Here is a 25,778-nt window from a genome sequence, read left to right as displayed (position 1 = left end):
CTACAATTATCTCCTCCACTGAAGGCTTAAACCTCTCAAGTCATCCACGAGCGTTGAAACCAACATCTTCTAAACTCTTGTTAATAGTTGCACCTCTTCCCATGAATCACAAATGCTCTTAATGGTATCTAGAAGGGTGAAAATTTTTCAGAAGGTTTTCAATTGAGTTTGACCAGATATATCAGAGGAATCACTATCTATGGTAGCTATGACTTTATGAAGTGTATTTCTCAAAGACTTGAAAGTCAAAATTACTCCTTGATCCATGGGCTGCCAAATGGATGTTATATTACTAGGCATGAATATATCGTTAATCTTGTTGTATATCTCCAACAGAGCTCTTGGGTGACTGGGTGCATTGTCAATAAGCAGTAAATACTTTGAAGAAAATCTTTGTTTTTCTTTTTTTCCCTTTTTTTTTTAAAGCAGTATTTCTGAACAGTGGGCTAAAAATACTCAGGAAACCATGTTGTCAACAGATGTGCTGTCATCCAGGCTTCATTGTTCCATTTATAGAGCACAGGCAGAGTAGATTTAGCGTGATTCTTCAGGGCCCTGGGATTTTCAGAATGATTAATGAGCACTGGCTTCAACTTCAGTCATCAGCTGCATCAGCCCCTAACAAGACAGTCAATCTGTCCTTTGCAGCTTTGAAGTCAGGCGCTGGCTTCTCCTCTCTAGCTATGAAAGCCCTAGATGGCATCTTCTTTCAACAGAAGGCTGTTTAGTCTACACTGAAAATCTGTCATTTGGTGTAGCCACCCTCGTTCATTTCCTCAGCTAGATCTTCTGGGTGACTTGCTGCAGCTCCTACACCAGCACTTGCTGCTTTGTCGTCCCACTTTGTTGTTAGGGAAATAGCTTTTTAAAAAAAAAAAAAATGTCACACACCAATCTCGGCTAGATTGAACTTCTTTTCTGCACCTTCCTCACCTTTCTGAAGCTTCATAGAATTGAAGACAGTTGGGGTCTCGCTCTGGATTAGGATTTGACTTAAGGGAATGTTGTGGCTGACTTGACCTTTTATCCAGAGCACAAAAACTTTCTCCATTTTAGCAATAAGGCTGCTTTGCCTTCTTATCATCTGTGCTTTTACTGGAGTAGCTCTTTTAATTTCCTTCAAGAACTTCTCTTCTGTAGGAACTCCCTGTTAGTCCAGTTGGGTAGGGCTCTGCACTTTCACTGCCAAGGGCCCAGGTTCAATGCCCAGTCAGGGAACTAAGATCCTACAAGCTGCTTAACCAAGAAAAAAAAAAAACTCTGTATACACAACTTGGGTAACTGGCACAAGGGGACTAGTTTTATGCCAGTCTCAGCTCTGGACATGCCCTCCTCAAGAAGCTACATCATTTCTAGCTTTTGATTTAAAGCAAGAGACATGCAATCTTTTCTTTTACTTGAACACTTAAAGGCCTTGTAAGGGTATTAATTGGACTGGTTTTGATATTTTTGTGTCTCAGGGAATATGGAGACCTGAGGAGATGGTGAGAGACAGAAACAGCTGATCAGTGAACAGCCAGAATACACACCATATTTATCAGTTAAGCTCACTGTCTTCCACCCTGTTGTCCCCACAAGATCACAATAGTAACATCAAAAATCACTAGTCACAGACTACCATCTCAAATATAATAATAGTGAAAAAGCTTGAAATACTGCAAGAATTACCAAAATGTGACTCGGAGACACAAAGTGAACAGATGCTGCTGGAAAAATGGCACAACAGACTTGGTGGACACAGGGTTGCCACAAACCTTCAATTTTTAAAAACGTAATATACCGTGAAGCATAATAAAATGAGGTATGCCGGTATAAGGGGACCCATCAAAAAGGATTAGAAATAGAAAAATATAATTAGTAGGTCAACCTTGCTCTCCCCAGTTCTACATGGAAGGAAAATAACAATGCCAAATGAAACAAAATAAGATAGTATGATTTATAAGGTTATGCTGTATTAAGAATGTTACATACTTTTCAAAGTGTTATCCTGGTGGGCAAATGTGAAAGAAAATTACTGGGATGTTGCAAGCTCAAATTTAGAAGCATTTCATCAGCAAAACTCAAACAATAATTTTTAAAGCATGAAGTCAGTTAACTTTAAAATAACTACTCTAACAGGAGGCACTGTTGTACTGTAAAAATAGCAGAGTTCAGGAAGACCTGAGACTGAACTACTGTAACTCTGCCACTTATTAGCCAAAAGGCTTAGGGACATTGCTAATTTTTCTGAGACTCAGTTACCTCATCTTTAAAACAGGAGTCCTAATTCTTAGCGTATAGGATAACTGAAAGGATTAAATCAGAATATAGGGAGTTCTGACAGAAAGCCCACACGAAATAAACATGGACGAAAAGGACTATCCATCTCTGGAAATACATTTCTATAGCCAGTATCTTTTATACTTTCAAGTTACGTCACAAATTAGTTACTTCATCACATCTTGAAAGATACTTAAAAGATTCTGCTCAAACTCTGCTTGAGAAACTGCATGGTGTAAAAAAGAAAAAGGAAAGACTCAGTTCAGTAATCTGGGCGGAGCCCAGCGCTGCCTCTCATCAGCTGGGTAGGACTGGAGCAAGTTACTCTCCCTTTTCTGAACCTGTTTCCTCACCTATCAAATAATGATGCTGATGTCTAATTAGAAGAACTGTCATGCATACTAAGGGAGATATGTGCAAAACGTGTCCCTTTAACTTCTTTTATTCACCAATTACCAGACAATACTATATAATATTGTTATATAGACAATGTTTAATAGACAATGTTATATAAAATATATAACACAAAATTAGGGAAGGCTAGGTGGCACTAGTGGTAAAGAACCTGCCTGGCAATGCAGGAGACCTAAGAGTTGTGGGTTCGATCCCTGGGTTGGGAAGATCCCCTGGAGGAGGGCACAGCAACCCACTCCAGGATTCTTGCCTGGAGAATTCTATGGACAGAGGAGCCTGGAGGGCTACAGTCCATGGGGTCTCAAAGAGTCAGACACAACTGAAATGGCTTAGCATGCCCACAACACAAAATTAGATCAGAACCCAGTTTTTATTTTAATCTTCATCTAAATCCTAAGTCATACCAAAAATTTGCCAGGGGGAAGGAATGATACTTTCCATGTATTTTTTTCTACAGGAATTACCAGTTTATCCTTTAACGTCTTTCACTGAAAAAGCAAATTACTATTACAAATTACATGTTATTTTTGCAATTCAATAAGATCATTCAAGAAAAATTGACTGCAGATCTTCTATATACTAGACACTCTTGAAGATTCTTAGGGATACACACAGCAATAAGCAAGATCTATAAAACTCCCTGCCTTCATGGAACTCAGAGGAATTGGCCAAAGGCCACCACACAGGGCCATAAATGTACTTAGTTACCTTCTAGATATAGCATCCAACAACCTGGAACTTGCTCCATTCAGTACAACAACTAACTCGCTGTGGTCACAACAAAGAAAATCCAATAGGAACAATGACATGGAAGGTGGAATAAAGTTCCAACTTGTCAGCTTTCTACTTTGGAACAGAACAACCGTTCTCACCACATGGAATGATCTCGCCCCACCTGCATGCTTTCTCGCCAAGGTCAACCTAAATCCAAAATAATTCCAAACTAAAAATTAGACTCATTTTCATTACTTCTAAAGGAAAGCACTTAATTTTACCCCAGATAACATGAAGTCTAGAAAGATTTTCAAATCATTCCTTAAACAGGTTTTTAATATTAGAAGCTTCTTATAATCACAAAAGAATACATGTAATTTTTAGTATATAACTTAATTTTATAGTCTACCGACCGCAAAATATAAACTGTCCTCAAAGATCAAACACATGTTAAATCAGTAATCATTTTCAGCCTAATATCCTTGCATAGCCAGGGAGACATATAATTTTCATCTGGCCATAGTCTTTGATTACATGTTTTCACTAAAAAACTTATTTAGAGAGTGAAAGTGAAGAACAGAGAAAGATTCCTCATTTGTTTTCAGACTAATAGATCATAGATGTTCAGATACATACTTTATAGAAAACATTTGGGTTACATTATAATATATGTTCTAGAATAAAAGCTCTATCATACTATTTGTTCAGAACCATAACAGAAAATGTGCTTTAATTTACAATGATGGAGCCAGGCCCCTCTACAAAAACCTGGTGATATCAAGCATGAAATTTGGTTTAAGAGAGGCCTCTAGTGGTGATAGAAGTTACTAGCTCCTCTTTCCTCCCCCCACCCCACTCAACCCCCACTCCTGGGTCAAGTCTAATTCTCTCAATTCTCCCTTCTCCCTCACAAATATAAAGCCTCAAGCAAAACAGCCAATATTCAATCACTGAATTACTCAATGAAGTCCAGAAATCAACTAAAAAGATGGATATAACTGGTAGAACTGCACCATTATGGATTCTCTAAGGGCAAATTCTCCAACTTTGTCATAAAACCAACTTAGAACCATTCAGTGCAGAGAACAAACCTTAGTATTACCTTGCTAGGCTAGAACTCTTAATAAAAGTGAAATCTATGGTAGTCTAAGGCAAGCCTATCATGATAAAAACAAACACTACAAAGTAAGAATTAAAATTCCTAAAATACAACCCATACGTTCTTATGTTTATCTTCACTGGTACTATGGGTCTACTAAAGATGTTTCTCACTATTCACAGTTAACAGTAATTAACACCAGGTGCAAATACAAAGACTAAGCAAACTTGGTTCTTTATACATAAATTCTATTCAGATGACCATTTAATGCCTTCCCAGTTTCATGCCTACAATGTCCCTTGGATTGAGTATAGAAGCACCCTCTGTTCCCAAAACCCTTCCACACCCACCCCCTCTGCCAGCCTGAGAACCTGCCTTACCTTAATCTAGGGTCCCAGTGAAGTCTTCTGAAGCAGGAATGGAAAAAACTAGGGTGACTGGGTAGGATGATAGGATGGTAAAACTGGGAACACTGAGCCCTCCCTCCTAACCGTGGTCCCCCCCTTGCCCCAGCTGAATTATTTCGTTTTGTCCCACATTCTAGTAATGCTGAGGCCCTGACCTGCTCCTTTGATAGCCTCAACTCAAAAATACTGAGACTACAACTGCCTCAGAACGAAAATGTTAGTCACTCAGTTGTGTCTGACTCTTTGTGAGCCCACCAGGCTCCTTTGTCCACTGGATTTCCCAGGCAAGAATACTGTAGTGGGATGCCACTTCCTTCTCCAGGGCATCTTCCCAATCCAGGGATAGAACCTGGGTCTCCTGCATTTCAGGCAGATTCTTTACTGTCTGAGCTACAAGGGAAGCCCACAATTGCCTCAGCATGTAGCCAAGGAACAACCATTTGCATCTATGGACACATCATTATCTTTTGTTACATCACTTAGGTTTAAGAGAGAAAGGAGAGGGAAAGCAAAAGAGAGAGGTGGAGAGAAAAGTGAAGGATGTAGAGAAGAAGATTCTTTTTATGTCATGTCCTAATTTTGTTTAAAATACAAAAACACCTCCCATGTAGATTATACTCAAAAAAAGTAGATTATAGCTGGGGGTGAGAGTAAGATTTCAACACAGTATTTTGTACCCACAGTGCCCCTGAACAGAGAAAACCCCTGATCAGAAGCAGTGCCTAAGAGCTGTGATGGATGCAGAAGTCACAGGCCTCTCCTAGGACCAGCAGGAAGGCCCAAGGAACAGGCCCAGACCAGCCTCTTCCAGCTTTAAATTCCATGATCACGACCCACCTGCAATGCAGACAAGGATATAACGAGAGAAAAGTTCTGAAAAGCCCAAACTGATATCATAAGGTTTGAAGAGTGAAGCATGTGGTCTCAGTTCATGAGGAAACACTGCAGGCCTGCCCTGGCCAATGTACATGTTTTGGTTACAAAGTTTGGTCATCTGGATCAACTTGACAGCAAAGAAGAGGATAAAAGGAAATTTAAATTTAAAAAGGCCTAAAACCATAAAAATTAAGCGCAAAAACATATCAATGAAGCAAACAGCTAAATACCTCGACAGTATGACAATCTGAATTCATTGGACTTGGTTTTTCTTGGTTTGGGGGGGCTTCTTCTTCTCAGTTTTAATATTTTTATTGAAGTATAGTTGATTTGCAATGTTATATTCATTTCTGTTGTGCAGCAAAGTGATTCAGTTATACATATATATACTTTTTTATACTATTTTCCATTATGGTTTCTCATTGGACATTGAATATAGTTCCCTGTGCTATCCAGTAGGACCTTGTTCTTCTCCACTCTGTATATAAAAGCTTACATCTGCGAACTCCAACCTCCCACTCCATCTCTCTGCCAAACTCCTCCCTCTTGGCAACCACCAGCCTATTCTCTTCTGGACTGTTATTTTTAAGAGATGAAGTTATATACATCATATTTTCTTTGCTAAAATGTTTTAGAAATTTTGACATCCAAAAGGTTCAGTTCAGTTCAGTCGCTCAGTCATGTCTGACTCTTCTTTAAAAGTTGCTACAAATAATATATAGTGATTGAGCATTGAGTGAAAGTCGCTCAGTCTTGTCCAACTCTTCACAACTGTATGGACTATACAGTCCTTGGAATTCTCTAGGCCAGAATACTGGAGTAGGCAGCCTTTCCCTTCTCCAGGGGATCTTCCCAACCCAGGGATCAAACCCATGTCTCCCGCATTGCAGGCAGATTCTTTATCAGCTGAGCCACAAGGGAAGCCCAAGAATACTGGAGAGGGTAGCCTCTCCCTTCTCCAGCAGATCTGCCTGACTCAGAAATCGAACCAGGGTCTCCTGCATCACAGGAGGATTCTTTACCATCTGAGCTATCAGAGAAGCCCACAAAGAATATACAGTTGTCATCTATATAAAAAACTATCCTAAGAAGTCATTTCTCAGAAATTACAGATGGCTGATGTTTACTGCAGTCAATTTCACTTTGCTTTTCAGAATAGATATATTGGTCCTATTGTAAATTGATTCAAATGAGTAAATTCTATACATCATTATGAAAAATGTATTTTAAAAAAGGTCAACTTAAGACTTAAGTGTTTTGACTTAGAATAAATTTGAGGACTTATTCATAGAGCAATATTATTGAGTTACTTATCCAATTTTTGTATAAAGCACCAAGAGTAAGAAAAAGCACCAAATTCAAAACATTTCAATACTATAATGGTTTTCGTAGCATATTGTCAAACTTTCTCTTGCTATCACTCCTAATAATTTTTTGATAATTTTTTATCAAACACCAAGCATCCAGCCAGGCATTGCTTCAGGTACTGAGAGTTCAGCATTGAGCCAACAGACAAAATCCCTGACCTGACAAAATTTACCTCCCAATGGGAGAAGATCAACAATACAAAAGTTACATAATATGTTAGATCTTATTCACCTTTCTAGAGGAAAACAAAGAGATGAAAGGGAGTCTTGGCAGGAACAATGGGTTTTCAATATTTATAAATAAGCTGGTCAGGGAAGGCTTTCATGAGAAAATGATATTTGAATGGTGACCTAATAGAGTCCCTTGTTTGAGACTGTCAACTTTAAAAATAAAAACAAAAGCATAATGTGAGAGTTGTGAGTTAAGCTCTATTTGGGGCAAAATGAGGACTATAGCCTGGGAGGCAGCACCCCAGATAGCTCTGAGAAACTGCTCCAAAGAGGAAGTAGGAGAAGGTCAGTATATATGTGATTTTGGTGAAGGGGGAGTACACGCAATCAAGCACATGATTTTGCAGATTTCTGCTAGTCACAATGAGCAGTCACCACCATGAAGGAGTTTAGTGCTTTCACAGATAAAAGGAGATACAAGAATTGGGCTCATAAAGTCGGCTCCTGAAAATATCCAACTATCTGAAGACCTGTTCTGCCAGTTATTCTCGAGCACAGAGTGCTTCCCTTCTGCCCTCCACCCTGAACTCCTTTCAAGAGATAGTGAAAATCAGCAGCTGCAGCAGCAGATGATTTAATCCTTGTAGAGGTATATGGCAAGTGCCAATTTGTAGTTGACAAGAATCAATCAGGAGCATTTCCTGAAGAGTGGATGGGCAGTGAGGTGTGGAGTGCAGTGAGATCGGGTGAATCCCTATAGATGCTGATTAGGAATCTGACTTTTCCACTGAGTTGAATGGGAAACACTGATGCCTTTTGAGACTAGAAGGGATATTATAAGACTCACGTTTCAAAGGATCACCCCTGCCTATGGCAAGGATACGACACAAGCAGGGACAGTGGTTAGGAGGTTGTGGCCAAAACCCAGGTGAGAAATGTTAGTGGTCTGGACTAGGATCAAGGGTAATAGCAGAAGTGGTGGTCAGATTTTGTACATATTGTGTAGACAAAGCCAGGAGGGTCTGCTTTGGAATTAAATGTGGGAAAGCAGAGCAGGAGAGACAGAGAGAAATCAGAGACTTCCAAGATATAAAGGAAGACCCTTATTTATTTCAATAATTAGCATTATTTAATCTTCAGTGCTGGGAAATTTTGAAGGCAAAAGAAGAGGATGGCAGAAGATGAGATTGTTAGATAGCATCACTGACTCAATGGACATGAATTTGAGCAAACTCCAAGAGACACTGAAGGACAGGGAAGCCTGGCATGTTGCAGTCCATGGAGTTGCAGAGAGTCAGATACAACTTAGCAAGTGAACAACAAAAAATCTTCAATTAAAGTGTAAGCATATCAAAATTAGGCGTCAATTTTCTCTATAAACAGGTGGAAATCACCTACACTTTGTAAATGGTCATTTCTTATTCCTTTTTGCAGTGTTGAATGTTGTATTCTAAGTTGAATGACAATGAAAGTGAACGTGACAATCACTCAGTGATGTCTGACTCTTTGTGACCCCATGGAGTCCATGGAATTCTCCAGGCCAGAATTCTGGAGTGGGTAGTCATTCCCTTCTCCGGGGGAACTTCCCAACCCAGGGATAGAACCCAGGTCTCCCACATTGCAGGCGGATTCTTTATAAGCTGAGCCACAAGGATACTGGAGTGGGTAGTCTATCCCTTCTCCAGGGGATCTTCCTGACCCAGGAATCAAAACAGGGTCTCCTGCATTGCAGGTGGATTCTTTACCAGCTGAGCTACCAGGAAAGCCCATATGATTCTTGAAATCTCAAATGTCTTTCAAAGCCCATCATTCTCCTGCCAAAATCCAATTCTGGTTTTTCATGGGCAATTACTCTGAATTTCTACTCATTAAAGAAGAATCTTCATTTCCAGCTGAACAGCACCTCAAGGGCTAACTCTGCGCCTGTCCACTGCTCTGTTAGCTTGCATTTCACTTCTAAATGCCTTTGAATGAGGTCTGTATCTCAACAGGGAAAACCATCCCAGCCCTTAGTTTAATGTTAAGGCACAGCACTTAGATACTGTTCTCACTCCTGGGAAGAGCAGAGCTACCGCCCTTGGGATGAGAGTTCCTGTTCTCATCCGTGTGACAGCTGAGCTGGGTTAAAACAACATTTAATGACAAGAGAAACTTACCTTGGCCAGAGCACACCACAGCTTTCCCTGAGTCTACACAAACTCCACTACAACCCAAATTCAAAGAAACTCATCAGTGGGAAAACAGTGCTTTTTCTGTGTATTCATTTTTTTCTTCTTTTACCTTCTTCTGAAGGATAACATACACACAAAAAAAGCACATAAATGACTGTTCGGCTCAGTTTTCAAAATTGAACCTATATAACCAGCACCCAGAACAAGAAACTGTTACAGCATCCCATTCTTCTCAGGCCCCCTCCTGATTAACCACCATATGACACTTACCTGACTCCTAACACCACAGATGCGTTGTATCTGTCTTTGCACATTATATAAATGGAATCATACAGTATGTACTCACTCAAATCTAGCTTTTTTAAGTCAGACTGTGAGGTGAATACACATTGTTCCATTAAATTTGTTGGTAATCCCTTTTCACTGCTGAACAATATCCTATGATAACGTTTCCATCCTCTGGCTGGTGTGCATCTAATAGAGTGAAGCACTATGAACATTCTTGAACTTATCTTTTGTAAATTTCTGTTGGGTATGTACATAGGAGTGGATTGCTGGGTCATAGCAATCAGCTGGATAATGCCCGACTAATTTTTACATGGTTGTAACAACTTAATATTCCCAACAACAACATATGAGAGATAGATTGTTCTATATCCTTGGCCACACTTGGTTCTGAGGAGTACTTTTCATTTTACCCAGAATGGTGTGTTTAATGGTATCACGTCGTATTTGTGATGAGATGGCTGGATGGCATCACTAATGCAATGGACATGAACTTGGGCAAACTCTGGCAAATGGTGAGGGACAGGGAGGCCTAGCACTGTAGTCCATGGGGTCACAAAGAGTTGGACGTGACTGGGTGACTAAACAACAATATTGTGTTTTTAATCTGCATGTCCTGATGACTAAACAAATTGAGCAGTTTACCCTATGTTTACCAGTCATTTGGATATATTCTTTCATGAAGTGACTTACCAAGACTTGCACCCATATTTCTACTAGGATGTCTTTTTTTTCTTTTGATTGTAACAGTACTCTATATTTCTGAACATAAATTTCCATTAAGTTTCTCCAAGTGTGTCAATGTATTTTTGAGGCCTTTTGATGAATAAGTTCTTTTGTTTGTTTGTTTTTTGTGGGTTTTTTGGCCACACCACATAGCTTGTGGGATCTTAGATCCCGGCCCAGGGACTGAACCCACACCCTCGTCAGTGAAAGCACAGAGTCCTAACCACTGGACCACCAGAGAATTCCCAATAAATTCTTAACGAAATTAAACAAATGAAATCGTTTCAACAACTTATTTTAATGTTAGCATTTCTGAGTTTTTTTGTTTTGTTTTGTTCTAGCTAAGAAATCTTTGTACAAGATCATAAAGACATTCATCTGTTCTCCCAAGAGCTTTATCATAGTCTCTCTCACAATTAGATTTGCAATTTTCTGAAACTGACATTTGTGTTTTACAAGTTAACATAATTATTTTCTGTGGTATCCAAAACAGCATCATTTACTGAAAAGTCCATCTGTCCTGTCTGAACTGCAATCACCTTTGTCCCGAATCAAATAACCAACAGGTCTGTCTCTGTACTTTTTACTCTGTTCCATTGGTCTATATGTCCACCTTTACACCAATACACTGTTGTAATTCCTATAACCTTGTAACACATTTTGCCTGTAACTATTTGACTATTAATTCCTCTAGCTTTATTCTTCTTCAAGATTGTAAGGCCAAGAATAGCCAAAGCAATAATTAAAATACTGTGTTCTTCTGTTTGGGTGGATCTTCTTGAATTTCTCTAAATATTTTGTGGCTTTTCTGCATAAAGTTTTTATACACACATCACTCCATTTCTCCCTAGGTGTTTGATTTTTGATGTTTTTAAAAATACTATCAACTGTGAATTGGACTCTATGGGAGAGTGAGAGGGTGGAAAGATTTGGGAGAATGGCATTGAAACATGTAAAATATCATGTATGAAATGAGATGCCAGTCCAGGTTTGATGCACGATACTGGATGTTTGGGGCTAGTGCACTGGGACGACCCAGAGGGATGGTATGGGGAGGGAGGAGGGAGGAGGGTTCAGCATGGGGAACACAGGTATACCTATGGCGGATTCATTTTGATAATTGGCAAAACTAATACAATTATGTAAAGTTTAAAAATAAAATAAAATTTTAAAAATATATATATATTTCAAATTAATTTCAAACATTTCCATTATTATCAAATTTTAAGTATTTGATACTTATTTTTATATACCAGCCACAAATTTCTGTGGCTGGTATATAAAAATACAATTGATTGTATTGACAATCAATATACAAAAATACAATTGTATATTGGCCTTGCTTCCAGGGACCTTGGTAAATTCATTTAATTCTAATAATCTTTCTGTAGATTCTACTGATCTTTCTTATAAACAAGGCATGTTATCAATGGATAAGTTTTATTTCTTCCTTTTCAATCCATATAACTGTCATGTCTCTTGCCTTTAAATATGAGTATCCTATTGCAGTCTTGATCTCAAGGGGAAAATTGTCAAAATTTCACTGGCAAATTTTGTCCACAGGCTTTTTATAGCTATTTATGTAGAATTTTTTATCAGATTAAATCTTGTTTATAAAACGAAGATAAAGTTACTCTTTACCAAGTTAATATAGCAGAATTCCCTTTCACATTTGCAGGTTGCTAAGATATTTGAACCATGAATGAATATTGACTTTTAATAAATCAATTTTTCTGTATTAGCAAGACAAAAAGATTATTTTTGCCATTTTCTGTTCAGGTGGGGAATTGTATCAACCCCTCTGTGAATGTGGTCTCAAACACCCCTTGCTCATTTGAAATAAACCCTCACGTTGGCCTTTTCAATTGCTGGATTTGATTTTCCAGTGTTCTGTTTCTCATTTTCCCATCTTTGTTCACAAGAAAAATGTGTCTATATTTTTGTTTTATATACAGCCCTAAACAGGTATGATACAAAGATCAAGCTGGTTATATAAAAGGAATCTGTAAGTTTTCCCTCTTGTTCTACTGTCTGTAAAACTTTGCTTAAATTGTGTTTTACAACACTGTAAATCAACTATACTTCAATTAAAAAAAAAAAAAAAGTGCTGTGTTTTAAAGAATTCCCCAGTAAAGCCATTTGGGCCTAGGGCTTGTTTGTATTTGCTTGATAAAAATGGATTCAATTTCTTTGATACCTGATTATTCTGGTTTTCTAATTCCTCTTTGATTAATTTTGAAAAATTTGTATTTTCCCAGGTATTTGTCCATTTCACCCGAAACTTATTTGTAAAATTATTCATAATATCTTTTCATTGCCTTTCTAATGTCTGTGGACTGCCATCATTCTTATTTACACCTAGTATTTGTCACTTTGTTTGATCCATTTTTTTCATTAGTCTTGTTAAAGATTTATCAGGTGTATTACTCAAATAGTCTTGTTAAAAGTTTATCAAGTATATTAGTCTCTTCAAAGATCTGAAGTTTATTAAATATATCTATTGCACATTTTCTGTTTCATTGATTTCAACTCTTTATTATTTAATTCCTTCTTTCTCTAGGTTTGATCTTTTTTCTGGAGATGGAAACTGAGATTAATTTTTTTGTTATTATTTTTTTTCCTAAATAAATGTATCTACAACTATAAAGTTCCCTCTGAGCATGAGCTTAGCTGAATCATTAAACTTTTGATAGGTAGTATTTTCATAACCATTTAGTTCAGTATCTTCTCTAATTTTTGTTGCAATTTTTCTTTTACAACCCATGGCTCTTAAAATATAAATTATTTAATTTGCAGGAAGTTGGGGCTTTTCTGGATGTCTTTTTTTTTTCTCTCAATTTCTAACTGAATATTACTATTGTCAGAGAACACATTCTAAATGAGTTCAAACTCTGAAATTTGTTAAGGTTATATTTGAAGTGAAGTGAAGTCGCTCAGTCTTGTCTGACTCTTAGCGACCCCATGGACTGCAGCCTACCGGGCTCCTCCGTCCATGGGATTTTCCAGGCAAGAGTACTGGAGTGGGTTGCCATTGCCTTCTCCAGGGGATTTTCTGGACCCAGGGATTAAACCCGGGTCTCCCACATTGTAGGCAGACGCTTTACCATCTGAGCCAGAAGGGAAGCCCATAAGGTTATATTTATGTTCTAGCATCTGGCCACTTTTGACAAATGTTCTATATTCAATTGAAAAGAATGATTTCTTGCATAGTTGGGTGCACAATGAACACAAGTTTACTAACTGTTCAGATCTTCCATACTACCGATGTTGTCTCCTTGCCTGATCAGCCTTTAAGAGACAGGTCAAAGTCTCCCCCTATGATTGTGGATATGTCTATCTCCTTTGATTTTGTTTCCTTGGCTTTACCTATTTTGAAGCTATGCTATTAAGGACATGACAGGTTCAAGAATGTGACATCCTCTGGTCAATAAATCCCTTCAGCATTATGAAATATTCCTTTTTATTTTTAGTAACACTTCTTGCCTTAAAATTTCATTCAAAATTAGTATAACTATAGCAGCTTTCTTTTTCCATACTTTTCTAATTTTTGTGTCCTGATACTAACGGTATGTTTCTCTTTTTTTTAATTTGTTATTCTCTTTTATTTATTTTTTTTTTACTATTTATTTGCTCCAGGTCTTAGCTGTATCACATGAGGTTGTTGACCTTGTTTGTGGCGTGCAGGATTTTAGTTGCAACATATGGGATCCAGTTCCCTGACCAAGGATTGAACAGGGCCCCCTGCACTGAGAGCAGAGTCCTGGCCACTGGACACCAGGGAAGTCCCTAAAGTAGATCTCATTTAAGCTGCACATTTATCACTATCATTTTTTAATAAAGTTTGAAAGTCTCAGTCTTTTACTTGAATTATTTAATTCATCTGAATTTAATATTTACAAAAATACCTGGATTTTTATCTGTCATCTTTCTGTTTTCTATTGACACAACTGTTTTTTTGTACATGTATTCCTCTCTTTCTTGTGGTCTAATCAATATTTTTATCAATCTACACTTCCCTTTTTAACTTGCTGGATATACAGTTTCACTATTATTTCAGTTGTTACTCTAGAGATTACAACATGTATCATCGTATCTTTTAGTGAAAATGCACTGCTGATAAATTCTCTCAAATTCTATTTGTCTAAACTATTTATTTCACTTTAATTTTAAAGGAATGTTTTCAATGGGTAGAGAATTCTAGGTTGGCATCTCCAGCAATTTGAGATGTCATTCCATCATGGATATGGGTGTAATTTTCTTTCAATATATCCCTCTTAGCGGTTCATGAAGCATCTTGAATTTGTGGGCTGATGTCACAAAAGTTCCATGAGAAATACTTTTAGATATTGTATCTGAGCAATTCATTCTCTCTTCTCCTTTATCAATCTTACAATAGATCTTTTGATCACATTACAAATGTCTTTTATGCTCTTTTCTATTTTAGTCTATTTTTTTTCCTGCCTGTGCTTCAGTTTAGACATTTTCTATTAACTTGCCTTCTAGTTCATTAATCGTATCATCTGCTAAGTTCAATATGCTTTTAAACACATCCATTGAGTTCTGTCAAAAAAATCTTTTTTGGTTCTACAATGCTTCACACACATACACACACATACACACTCACTCCAATTTTCCATAATAATTCTATACTTCTTGCCTCTTTTGTTTCTTTTTTCTCTGTGTTCCTAAACATAATAATCATAACGTCCTCATCTGCTAACTCCAATATCTGGATCACCTGTGTTTCTGCTTTCTATTGCTTTATTTTTCTCTTGGGTTTTGCTCAGTTGGTCCTGTCTCTTCATATACTTTGCAAAAATTTTTTTTTATTGAATGCTGATTGTTAAGAAGTTAAAAGATGCTTGCTCCTTTGAAGAAAAGCTATGACAAACCTAGACAGCATATTAAAAAGCAGAGACATCACTTTGCCAACAAAAGTCTGTCTAGTCAAAGCTACGGTTTTTCCAGTAGTCATGTATGAATGTAAGATTTGGACCATAAAGAAGGCTGAGCACTGAAGAACTGATGTTTTCCAACTGTGGTGCTGGAGAAGACTTTTGAGAGTCCATTGGACTGCAAGGAGACCAAACTAGTCAATCCTAAAGGAAATCAACCCTCAATATCCACTGGAAGGACTGATGCTGAAGCTGAAGCTCCGATACTTAGGCTACCTGATGCCAAGAGCTGACTCATTAAAAAAGACCCTGATGCTGGGAAAGACTGAAGGCAAGAGGAGATGAGGGCAACAGAGGATGAGTTGGTTGGATGACATCACTGATTCAATGGACATGAGTTTGAGCAAGATCCAGGAGATGGTGAAGGACAAGGAAGCCTGGCGTGCTGCAGTCCATGGGGTCAAAAAGAGTCAGACACGATTGAGCAGCTGAACAGCAACAACAAGAGGTTCCAGGTGATGGGAAGATGCCTCCCTGCTCTAGGCAGATAGAGCATAAGGTAAATTACATTAATTCAATAAGGAACTGAGAAGGGTAGAGGTGCATGCAGGTTTGGGAAGATGTGATCTATTTCTGACTGCCTCTAAACAAAGACCAGACTCCATAGCTTTCAATGGAAAGTATGATGGGCCTTTGTCACTTCAGCCTCAAGTGACAGCTTGGCATTTCAGATCATTCTGCTTAGCTGCCATCATACAGAGCCCTAGAATTTGGCAAATATCTTGAGACAGAGACTATGTTTAAGACCCTTCAAGTTTCCAATTCTGTCCTTGAGTGAGTGAGTGAAAGTTGCTCAGTCATGTCCAACTCTTTGCAACTTCACGGACTATACAGTCCATGGAACTCTCCAGGCCAGAATCCTGGAGTGGGTAGCCCTTCCTTTCTCCAGGGGATCTTCCCAACCCGGGGATCAAACCCAGGTCTCCCACATTGTGGGCAGATTTTTTACCAGTTGAGCCACAAGGGAAGCCCAAAAACACTGGAGTGGGCAGCCTATCCCTTCTCCAGCAGATCTTCCAATCCAGGAATCCAACTGGGGTCTCCTGCATTGCAGGCAGATTCTTTACCAACTAAGCTATTTACAACCCCATGAAACAAAGTTTCTATGCACCTGGATTCTCAGCTTCTAATTGAGACAAACTGGTGTCCCCAGGTAAAGAGCAGCTGCAGGTCAGTGTCAATTTACCACTCATTTCAGGTCTTGCCACTCTCATCACTGCTGTTCTCAGACCACTCTGCTGCTGCTAAGTTGCTTCAGTCGTGTCCGACTCTGTGCGACCCCAGAGACGGTAGCCCACCAGGCTCCACCACCCCTGGGATTCTCCAGGCAAGAACACTGGAGTGGGTTGCCATTTCCTTCTCCAATGCATGAAAGTGAAAAGTGAAAGTGAAGTCGCATATGACTCTTAGTGACCCCATGGACTGCAGCCTACCAGGCTCCTCCGTCCATGGGATTTTCCAGGCACGAGTACTGGAGTGGGGTGCCATTGCCTTCTCCGAGACCACTCTACCCCTACAGAAACCCCCAGGCCTCAGGGTAGGTCTCTGTCTCCTAAATACTTCAAAACTCAAGGATTTCTATTCTGCTTTCCAGTGGCTTCCAGCTTAACTGTTTAATATCAGGTTTAGAATTGAGTAGATAAACTGACTATGGTTCTTAGGCCCACTGCAGTCTCCCAACTTTACAGTTTCTCTGAGCAACAATTAGAAACCCTGCTGTTTGGATGGACCTGGAGCACATCATGCTCAGTGAAATAATTCAGACAGAGAAAGATAAATACTTATATGTGGAATCTAAAAACTACACCAAACTAGTGAATATAACAAAAAAAGAACACACTCACAGATAGAGAGAACAAACAGGTGGTTACCAGAGGGGAATGCGAAAGGGTAAGAGAGGAGTAAAGAGGTACAAACGACTATGTATAAAATAAATAAGCTACAAGGATATATTGCACAGCACAGGGAATATAGCCAATATTTCATAACTTCAAATGGCATACAATCTATAAAAACTCTGAATCACTGTGTTGTGCACCTAAGCTAATATAATATTGTAAATCAACTATACCTCAATAAAAAGTTAATTAAAAAAAAAACAGACAGTTGTTCTGTCTCCAAGCAACTATTCCAGTTTATAACTTTTAAACAATGTTTTAAAGCTTAAGCAAAAAGTATGACAACGTTTTAAAAACATAGTGAAATTCAGATCATGTTAACCAATGTTCCAGAGTCCTTGTACTATATGCACAGTATGGTAATGTTTATGTTCAATAAATTATGTTTACCTTTAATAGGCTTTTTTTGATTAGGTATTCCAAGCGATGTATTTTGGTATTGAGTTTAACATGTAATGAATAAAGCTAGAGATCTAATTTTGTCATAAGACAAAAACAACCAATAAAACAGCACTAACTGAAAGAGATAGATGTAAATTTTGACTACTATAGAACTCATAAAAATAAAGAAAAGTTGAATTATTATTATTAAATAATAATCAAATTATTATTTAGTAGTTATTATTTAATAGTTGAATTATTATTATTATTAAACAAAAAAAATCTCATTTTTAAAATCAGTGTTTAGTTATAGGGCCCTCTTTCTTAAAATCATCTTTGATTCCTAGAAGATGCCAAGTATCAAAAATTTTCTTTTGTGTGTGAAAAGAAACCTGAAGATGTACCGTGATCAACAATGAAGAGAGGCACAAATATACTCAAAGTCATCAAGAAATGATAAGCTGGCTTCTACTACTATAACTGGAGGGTCATCAGCTAGAAAAATAACATGATGAAAGCATCAGTCAGAGGTTTGCTGCATTTCTTCCCTGTTCAGTAGAGGCTTTTAGTCTCCTCTTTCATCATCTCCAGTCATACAGAGTCCTAAGGAACAGGATCTACATTCCAGGATCCTACAAAGATGCAACCACTAGATTTAATAAAGGGTAGGGGTGGGGATGGGGTTAATGCTCACAGACACAAATTGATATAAATATAGTTTTCCACTTCTTTCTTCCTCTACTTCTTCTCACTTTACTTTCATGGTTACCAACTGGAGTGTTACTTCATTTGTGTTTACCATAAGCTGCTTCAAATTTTTTGACTATATAATGTATATAAATATTTAAATAAGGTTTACACATGTAAATATATGTTCCAACCATACATCAGTACTCTCCACTGCACCATGACATAGCATCATATGCTCATGCAAAAGCACCATTCACATTATAAATATAAACCCCCAAGTGAGGGAGACACACTGCAAAAGAGAAGTCCACTCTGGGGCAAAGGCTATCGGCCCCTGTTTAACCACAATTTGGAACACTGGCTATTTGAAAGGAAACAATGTCTGACATGACTTGAAAATGCTGCAAAAAGCATTATTTTCATGTAGTTACAAGTAGCTCAACCTAAAACACTGCCCTTTATTATGAAAACTATAAATATAAGGACTTAGAATGTTATTGAAACCATTTGTAATCATCGCAAGTGTTTCCACAGTGTCCAGTGAGTCTACGGAACATTTACTGGAACAAACCTGAAATCTTCCTCTAAATTATGAAACAATCACTACCTAAAAACACCCTATGCTATTGGAGAAGGAAAAGGCAACCCACTCCAGTATTCTCACCTGGAAAATCCCATGGGCAGAGGAGCCTGGCAGGCTACAGTCTATGGACTTGCAAAGAGTTGGCCATGAGTTAGCGACTAAGCATGCACAAACACCCTATGCTATACTTTTATAGCAGCAGTAACTGCAGATTATTTTTATGTAATAACCTAAGAAACAGCCTATGAAAGCTACCAGAATGCCAAAACTCTTGAATATAATAAACATGAAATACTCTCAGTCTTGTGACTCATTTGCTATAAAAGTAGATCAAGAAAAATTACGCACAATGTGACCTAAACTTTAGTAGATAAGATCATCACATATACAAAAAAGAACTTAACCTTCCTTATATACCAATTTAGTAACAGATGTACTCCAACTTATCTAGACATTAATGTGAAAGGTATCAGTTACAGCCAATAAGTGAGAACTAAACTATAATCTTGAGAGGGGACTACATGAATCCTATTAACAGTAAGAACAAGATCAATGTCAACAAGCCAAAGTTCTTGAGACTACTTAGGTAGAAAACTGTAAATCAGAGCAGCCAGAATCCCATGACATAATATGAACCTGTGATCCACATTATTAAAGTTATATAAAGACGTTGCTTTAAAAAAAAAAAATCCACCTCACTTCTCTTTCGGAGAAGTAACAAAATGAGAATTCAGCCAAACCGTTTAGCTGGCTATATTAAACCTGGCTTACTGAACCATAACCAATAAGAAGTTTAAAAACCCAGGTGATTCCAACAGCCCTGATATGTTCTCATTTGCATTGGTCCATTATGCACACAAGTCAACCCGAGCTGGCTGCATGCAGAACAGGAGTTGTAATATTTTAAACACAGAACTGAGGGAAGGAAAAATCCTGAAGCAATTTGTTTCTTTGAGCAGCAAGCTCATACATTTCATTCAGGGTGTAAGTTTTGAAGTTTTAAAATCAGTTGAAAAGGCTCAGGAAGCTCACAATTTAAAACAATTATTTGCAAGGACCCAACACATTTGGGAAAGGGTTTTTGGTAAACAGATTTGGAGGAAAGGACACTACCAACACTATATTCATACCTTGCAAACTGTATCCACATCCCAAGGTAGTATAGTCCTCAGATCAATGACCTCACAAGACACCCCAAGCTTCTCTCGAGCCATGGCAGCCACCTCTCGGATCACATGAACCTGAAAAAAACAGGAAAACAGGCAGAGGATGACTACAGAGAAAAGCTAGGTGAATTCTGACATTCTTAATAGAGACCGTGTTTAAGATCAGAGGACTTGATTTGTAAGGAGAATTTCTTTTAGATGTAGAAGCCCAGTACTCCAACAAAATAATCAGATATAAACGTCCAGAAAATAGCTGGAAAGAGATTCTTTGAGAAAAGGAAAGCAGTCAGTGCCAGAGATAATGATTCCAAGATACCAACACAGAGAAGGTTAATAGAGTCATAGGAAGAGGTTGAATTTCTAGAAAAGGTATGTAGGAGTAGTAAAGGGCAAAAATCACAGGACCCTGTAGATGACCCACATTAAAGAGGAAAGTAGAGGAATAGGGAGCTGAAGAATAGGAAGAGGAGGAAAAGAAAGAAGAAAAGGAGAAAGGAGGGGGAAGAGAATAAAAAGAAGCAAAAACATAGTTAAAGAAACAGAAAGAAAACCAGAAGACAATATATCCCAGAAACTAAAGGCTTCATAAAGACAGTAGTCAGTTGGTATCTCATACTACAGTAATATGAGATAAGGGTTGGATTTAGCAATTAGAAAGATTAGCAATATTAGCACAAATAGTTTTAACTAGTGGGAACAGAACTCATGGGTAAATAAGTTTTTTAAAAAAAATAATGAAGGAATTAAATGTAGGGAATAGAAAGTAGCTGCTCAAGTTTAATGATAAAAGAGGAAGATACACTGATATTTAAAGGAAAGGTGGCATAGAGAAAAGTACTTTTTTAAGTAGAAAAGAGAGAGACACATTTTGTTTTTAATAAGACATTGAAACATGTATAATATCATGTATGAAACGAGTCGCCAGTCCAGGTTCGATTCATGATACTAGATGCTTGGGGCTGGTGCACTGGGACGACCCAGAAGGATGGTATGGGGAGGGAGGAGGGAGGAGGGTTCAGGATGGGGAACACATGTATACCTGTGGCAGATTTATTTCAATATTTGGCAAAACCAATACAATATTGTAAAGTTTAAAAATAAAATAAAATTTAAAAAAAACACACATTGAAATGATAGCAATAACAAAAAAAAAAAAAGAAGGACATGGAAAGGAGAAACTGAAGATACAGGAGAGAGGGACCAGCTGATGAATAGCAAGCAGTCCTCGAGAAGGAGAAACAGAATATATTCTGAAACAGATTTGGAAAGGTAGCTGTGAAAACCAGACACTTCTTGGGAAACAAAAGGAAAAGTGGTAAGAACTGGCAGCAGAGGTGATGGTGGGAAGGAAAAGCAAGCTGCAATTACAACCCAACACAGTCTAGCTTATCTACTAAAAGGAGCGGCAAGGACACATGCGGAGGGTGAGTTTTTTAAAGGGGGACTCAGAAAAGGGGGAGAGCAGAAAAGGTTTGCAAAACCCACCGTGGGTACCATCATCAGATGTAACACACCAACCAGCATGGTTATGCCACAGGAGGTGAGAAACCACGAGGGCTGCCGCTCTCCAAACCACAAGTCAGGTGCAGAAGAGAGAAGGAAGCTGTCGGATTGCGAATGATTTCATAATCTTCTTTGTATTTTACAGTATTAAATTTTCTAAAATAAGAAGTACCTCCTTTTCACAGAAAAAAAACCTGATCATTTCTTTCTTTTTTTAATTTTTATTGGAGAATAGTTGATTTACAATGTTGTGTTATTTCAGGTAAACAGCAAAGTGAATCAGTTCTACATTTACATATATCCCGTCTTTTTTAGATTCTTTTCCATGTAGACCACTACAGAGTAAAGAGTACAGTTCCCTGTGCTATAACAGTAGGTCCTTGTTGGTTATCTATTTTACATATAGCAGTGGATACTTGTCAGTCCCAAAGAGAGACAGAAGGCTATGGCCAGAGAATGAGTCCTGAGCTTAAAAGTTTGGAAATAGAGCAATATGATAATAAGCTCTGAGGAAAACTAAGACAGATCAGCTCACTAGGGGAAGGTATGAAATAATGAGGCTGAACCAGTGGATGGGTCCATGTAGCCAGCAAAATAATCACAAGAGATGGAAACAGATGGGATGAAAACATCACTAACCATCAGGGAAATTCAAATCAAAGCCACGTGATATCACCTCTCACTTGTCAGCATAGCTATCATCAAAAAGAACACAAATAACAAATGTTGGCAAGGAAAAGGAGAAAAGAGATCCCTTGTACACTGTTGGAATGTAAATTGGTGCAACCGCTCCGGAAAATAGTACAAAGGTTCCTCAAAAGACTAAAACTAGAACTATCATATGACCTGGCAATTCCACTCTTGGGTATACATACAAAAAGAAAAAGAAAAACATTAATTTTAAAGATAATGCACCCCACTGGTCATAGCAACATTATCTACAATTGCCAAGGTATGAAAGCAACCTAAGTATCTATCAAAAGAATGGATAAAGAAGCTGTGAAATATATATACATAGATAGATAGACACACACTACTTAGCCATTAAAAAAAAATGAATAAAATTTTGCCATTTGCAGCAACATGGACGGACTTGGAGGGCATTACGCTAAGTGAAAAAGATCAGACAGAGAAAGACAAATACTGCAGCATATCATTTACATGTGGAATCTAAAAAATACAACAAACTAGTAAATAAAAAAGAAGCAGCAGCAGACTCACAGATACAGAGAACAAACTAGTGGTTACCTGTGGGGAGACAGAACCACGGAGGGGAACTACAGGGATGGGGGATAAAAAAGGAGGGGGTTACTATGGGATTATATGAAGTCGTATGCATGAAACTTTTGAAAATTCTAAAGCACTACAGAATTTTTAAATCTTTAATTCAATAGCATAATTAGAATAATGGCCAAAAAAAGAAGATGGTATGTCAAAAGCAGCAACAAGTAGTGAGGATACCTAATGTGTGCTTCAAAAGAAAGCGTCTAATGAATACATTTTTGTAAACTATCAACATATTTTTAAAGGCTTCACCATATACATATGAATGGAAAGGCATCTTGCCTTCAACCAGAAATCAGTACCAGACACAGATACAGCATCAAACAAGATTTAAATATGAGAAATAAGGGAGACATGTTTAATGCTTCAGAGAATCAGAATTAAAAATGAGAGCTTCCAATGTGCAGAGCAGCAATGGAGACACAGACATTGAGAACAGACTTATGGACACAGCTGGGGGTGGCGGGGTGCAGGGGGGAGGAAGGAGAGGCTGAGATGTACAGAAAGAGTACCATGGAAACATACATTACCATATGTAAAATAGACAGCCAATGGGAGTTTGCTGTATGAGTCAGGGAACTCGAAACCAGGGCTCAGTAACAACCTAGAGGGGTGGGATGGGGAGGGAGGTGGGAAGGATGTTCAAGTGGGAGGGGCATGGGTAAACCTATGACTGATTCATGTTGATATTTGGTAAAAACCAACACAATATCGTAAAGCAATTATCCTTCAATTAAAAATAAATTATATATATATATATATATTTTTTTTTTTTAATGAGAGCTTCCACACACAAGATGGCATTACCAGCTGCTGTAATGGTTACTGACCTGAGTGCCCCAGGCAACTAGAGTGACATCACTCCCTTCTTGGATGACTTCAGCTTGGGAAAGGGGGATGTTGTATGGCTCTACAGGAACCTGCTCCACTGAACATAAAACGAGGGGGAAAAAATGTAAGGTTAGTTATTCCTATGTGACATTTATGCAAAAAGAATATAAGAACTTCATTGTGGCAAAGCTTTATTTATTCTTCCTCCAAATTCCAGAAGTTATTTATAACTCAAATAGAATTACTATATGACAGCACTACACAGATGAAAAAGTACAATCAAATCAGCTATAGGGAAAAACTAAGAAAATTTTAATAAAGTCTGTTATTTAGTCAATAATAATGTCAATAATATCACCAATATTGGTTCATTAATTATACCAAGTATATCATACATAAGATGCAAATAAAGGGGTATATGGGAACTCTGTAGTGTCTTCATACTTTTTCTGTAAACATAAAACAATACAAAAATAAAGTTTAAAAAGATTTGAATATGCCTGCTAAAACTTTATTGGACTGAATTAAGTTCTCAGATAACTTTTCTATCAAAGAGTAAAGAAATTTATGAGTGCTTGAAAAACAGAAAAAAAAAACACATAATATGGCCTACTTTCTAAGTATATTTTATTTTTGCATCTTTCAACTATGGACACTTTCACCAACCACAGCAGAAGACAACACCTCAGTTTTCAAATCTGAATTCTGTAGACCTCAAAGAGACAAACTGAATCAGCTCCACCAAGCCAAAGAAGAATACATCACTGGTACCCCAGAGAAAACCACTTCATGATATCTCTGCCCAACAAAGTACAAGTAACCGAGAGTTGATCAAACTCAAGAGGAAATGGTTTGATGAATTTTTAAATGAAACTGAGTAAACCAAATTATCCCCATGATGATGGGAAGTCTTCTTGAATTACCACATGAAGCAGGATAACAATGGAAGAGATAAGAAAAAAAAGGTCACTCCCTTTTCTTCATTTTCCCCCCCAAGTCCTTTTATTATCATTGTTATATGAATTTGCCTTATTTTGTTTTGTTTAAATTTTACTGCAGTTGATTTAAAATGTTGTGTTAATTTCTACTGTACAAATTATATGAGTTTTTTTTTTAATTCAAGGAGCACAGAAGAGTAAAATAAAAGGTTCCCTCTGCTCTCCGGTCAGCCCTTCCAACTCCACTGTCCAGAAGTAATCAATGCCAACAATTTCCTGGGTGTCTGCAGTGGAAAGCTCTCACTCTTGCTGTTGTCCAGCAAGATAACAAGATCTTAAATAACTTTAAGAGAAGATCTTAAATATCTTCCTATGATCCTTATGAAGAAGGGCCTCTTGTCCACTATAGAAGTCAGGTCTACATATTCACTTTCCCAGCTTCCCATGCAGCTAGGGCATAAAATGTGGGCTCTGCCCATCAAATGCACCCGCCCATGACAGACTGTGAATCGAAGCCAATGACATAAGAGACCAGCAAGTATTCCAGAATACTGGCAACTGTGGAGGCAGATCCAGCATCCAAGCTCAGCGGTATCAGTGATTCAGACATTTATACAGTCCCATGTCCACTGCCGCCTGCTGGAATATCTTTGCAACACCAGTTATGCAGTGAAATTTGGGGTATTGAATCTAGATATATAGGGTTACCCTGGTAGCTCCATGGTAAAGAATCCACCTGCCAATGCAAGAGACGTGGGTTCAATCCCTGGGTAGGGAAGATTCCCTGGAGAAGGAAACACCTACACACTCCAGTATTCTTGCCTGGGAAATCCCATGGACAGAGGAGTTGGTGGGCTACCATCCTTGGGGTTGCAAAGAGTCGGACACGACTGAGTACACACAGAGACACACACACACAACCCTGGTTCTTAGGTACTCCAGGGATCTCTGAGCTACTTGTTATCCTTTAATGAATATTTTCTGCTTATATTGGACAAAGTTGATCTCATCACTTAAAAATTAAAAACCCTGGCTGATTCACTATCTTTTCAGATATTTA

The 25,778-nt window shown here is 38.0% G+C and overlaps 1 protein-coding gene across 2 annotated transcripts in view; it reads right to left on the bottom strand.

The window, feature by feature from the left end:
* The window catches only part of BCKDHB (branched chain keto acid dehydrogenase E1 subunit beta), a 265,216-nt gene that overhangs the window by 147,249 nt on the left and 92,189 nt on the right, over positions 1 to 25,778 (bottom strand). For both annotated transcript variants that reach the window (XM_061427286.1, XM_061427287.1), the window contains 2 exons: positions 23,780 to 23,877; positions 20,127 to 20,237 (listed from right to left, as the gene is read on the bottom strand). In XM_061427286.1, coding sequence (XP_061283270.1) covers positions 20,127 to 20,237; positions 23,780 to 23,877 — 209 coding nt within the window. The remainder of the gene's footprint in view (positions 1 to 20,126; positions 20,238 to 23,779; positions 23,878 to 25,778) is intronic.

Source organism: Bos javanicus, chromosome 9, assembly GCF_032452875.1.
Source record: "Bos javanicus breed banteng chromosome 9, ARS-OSU_banteng_1.0, whole genome shotgun sequence".
Classification (NCBI taxonomy): domain Eukaryota; kingdom Metazoa; phylum Chordata; class Mammalia; order Artiodactyla; family Bovidae; genus Bos; species Bos javanicus.
The sequence above is the reverse complement of the archived record's forward strand: the minus strand, read 5'-3'. Positions and strand labels throughout refer to the sequence as shown.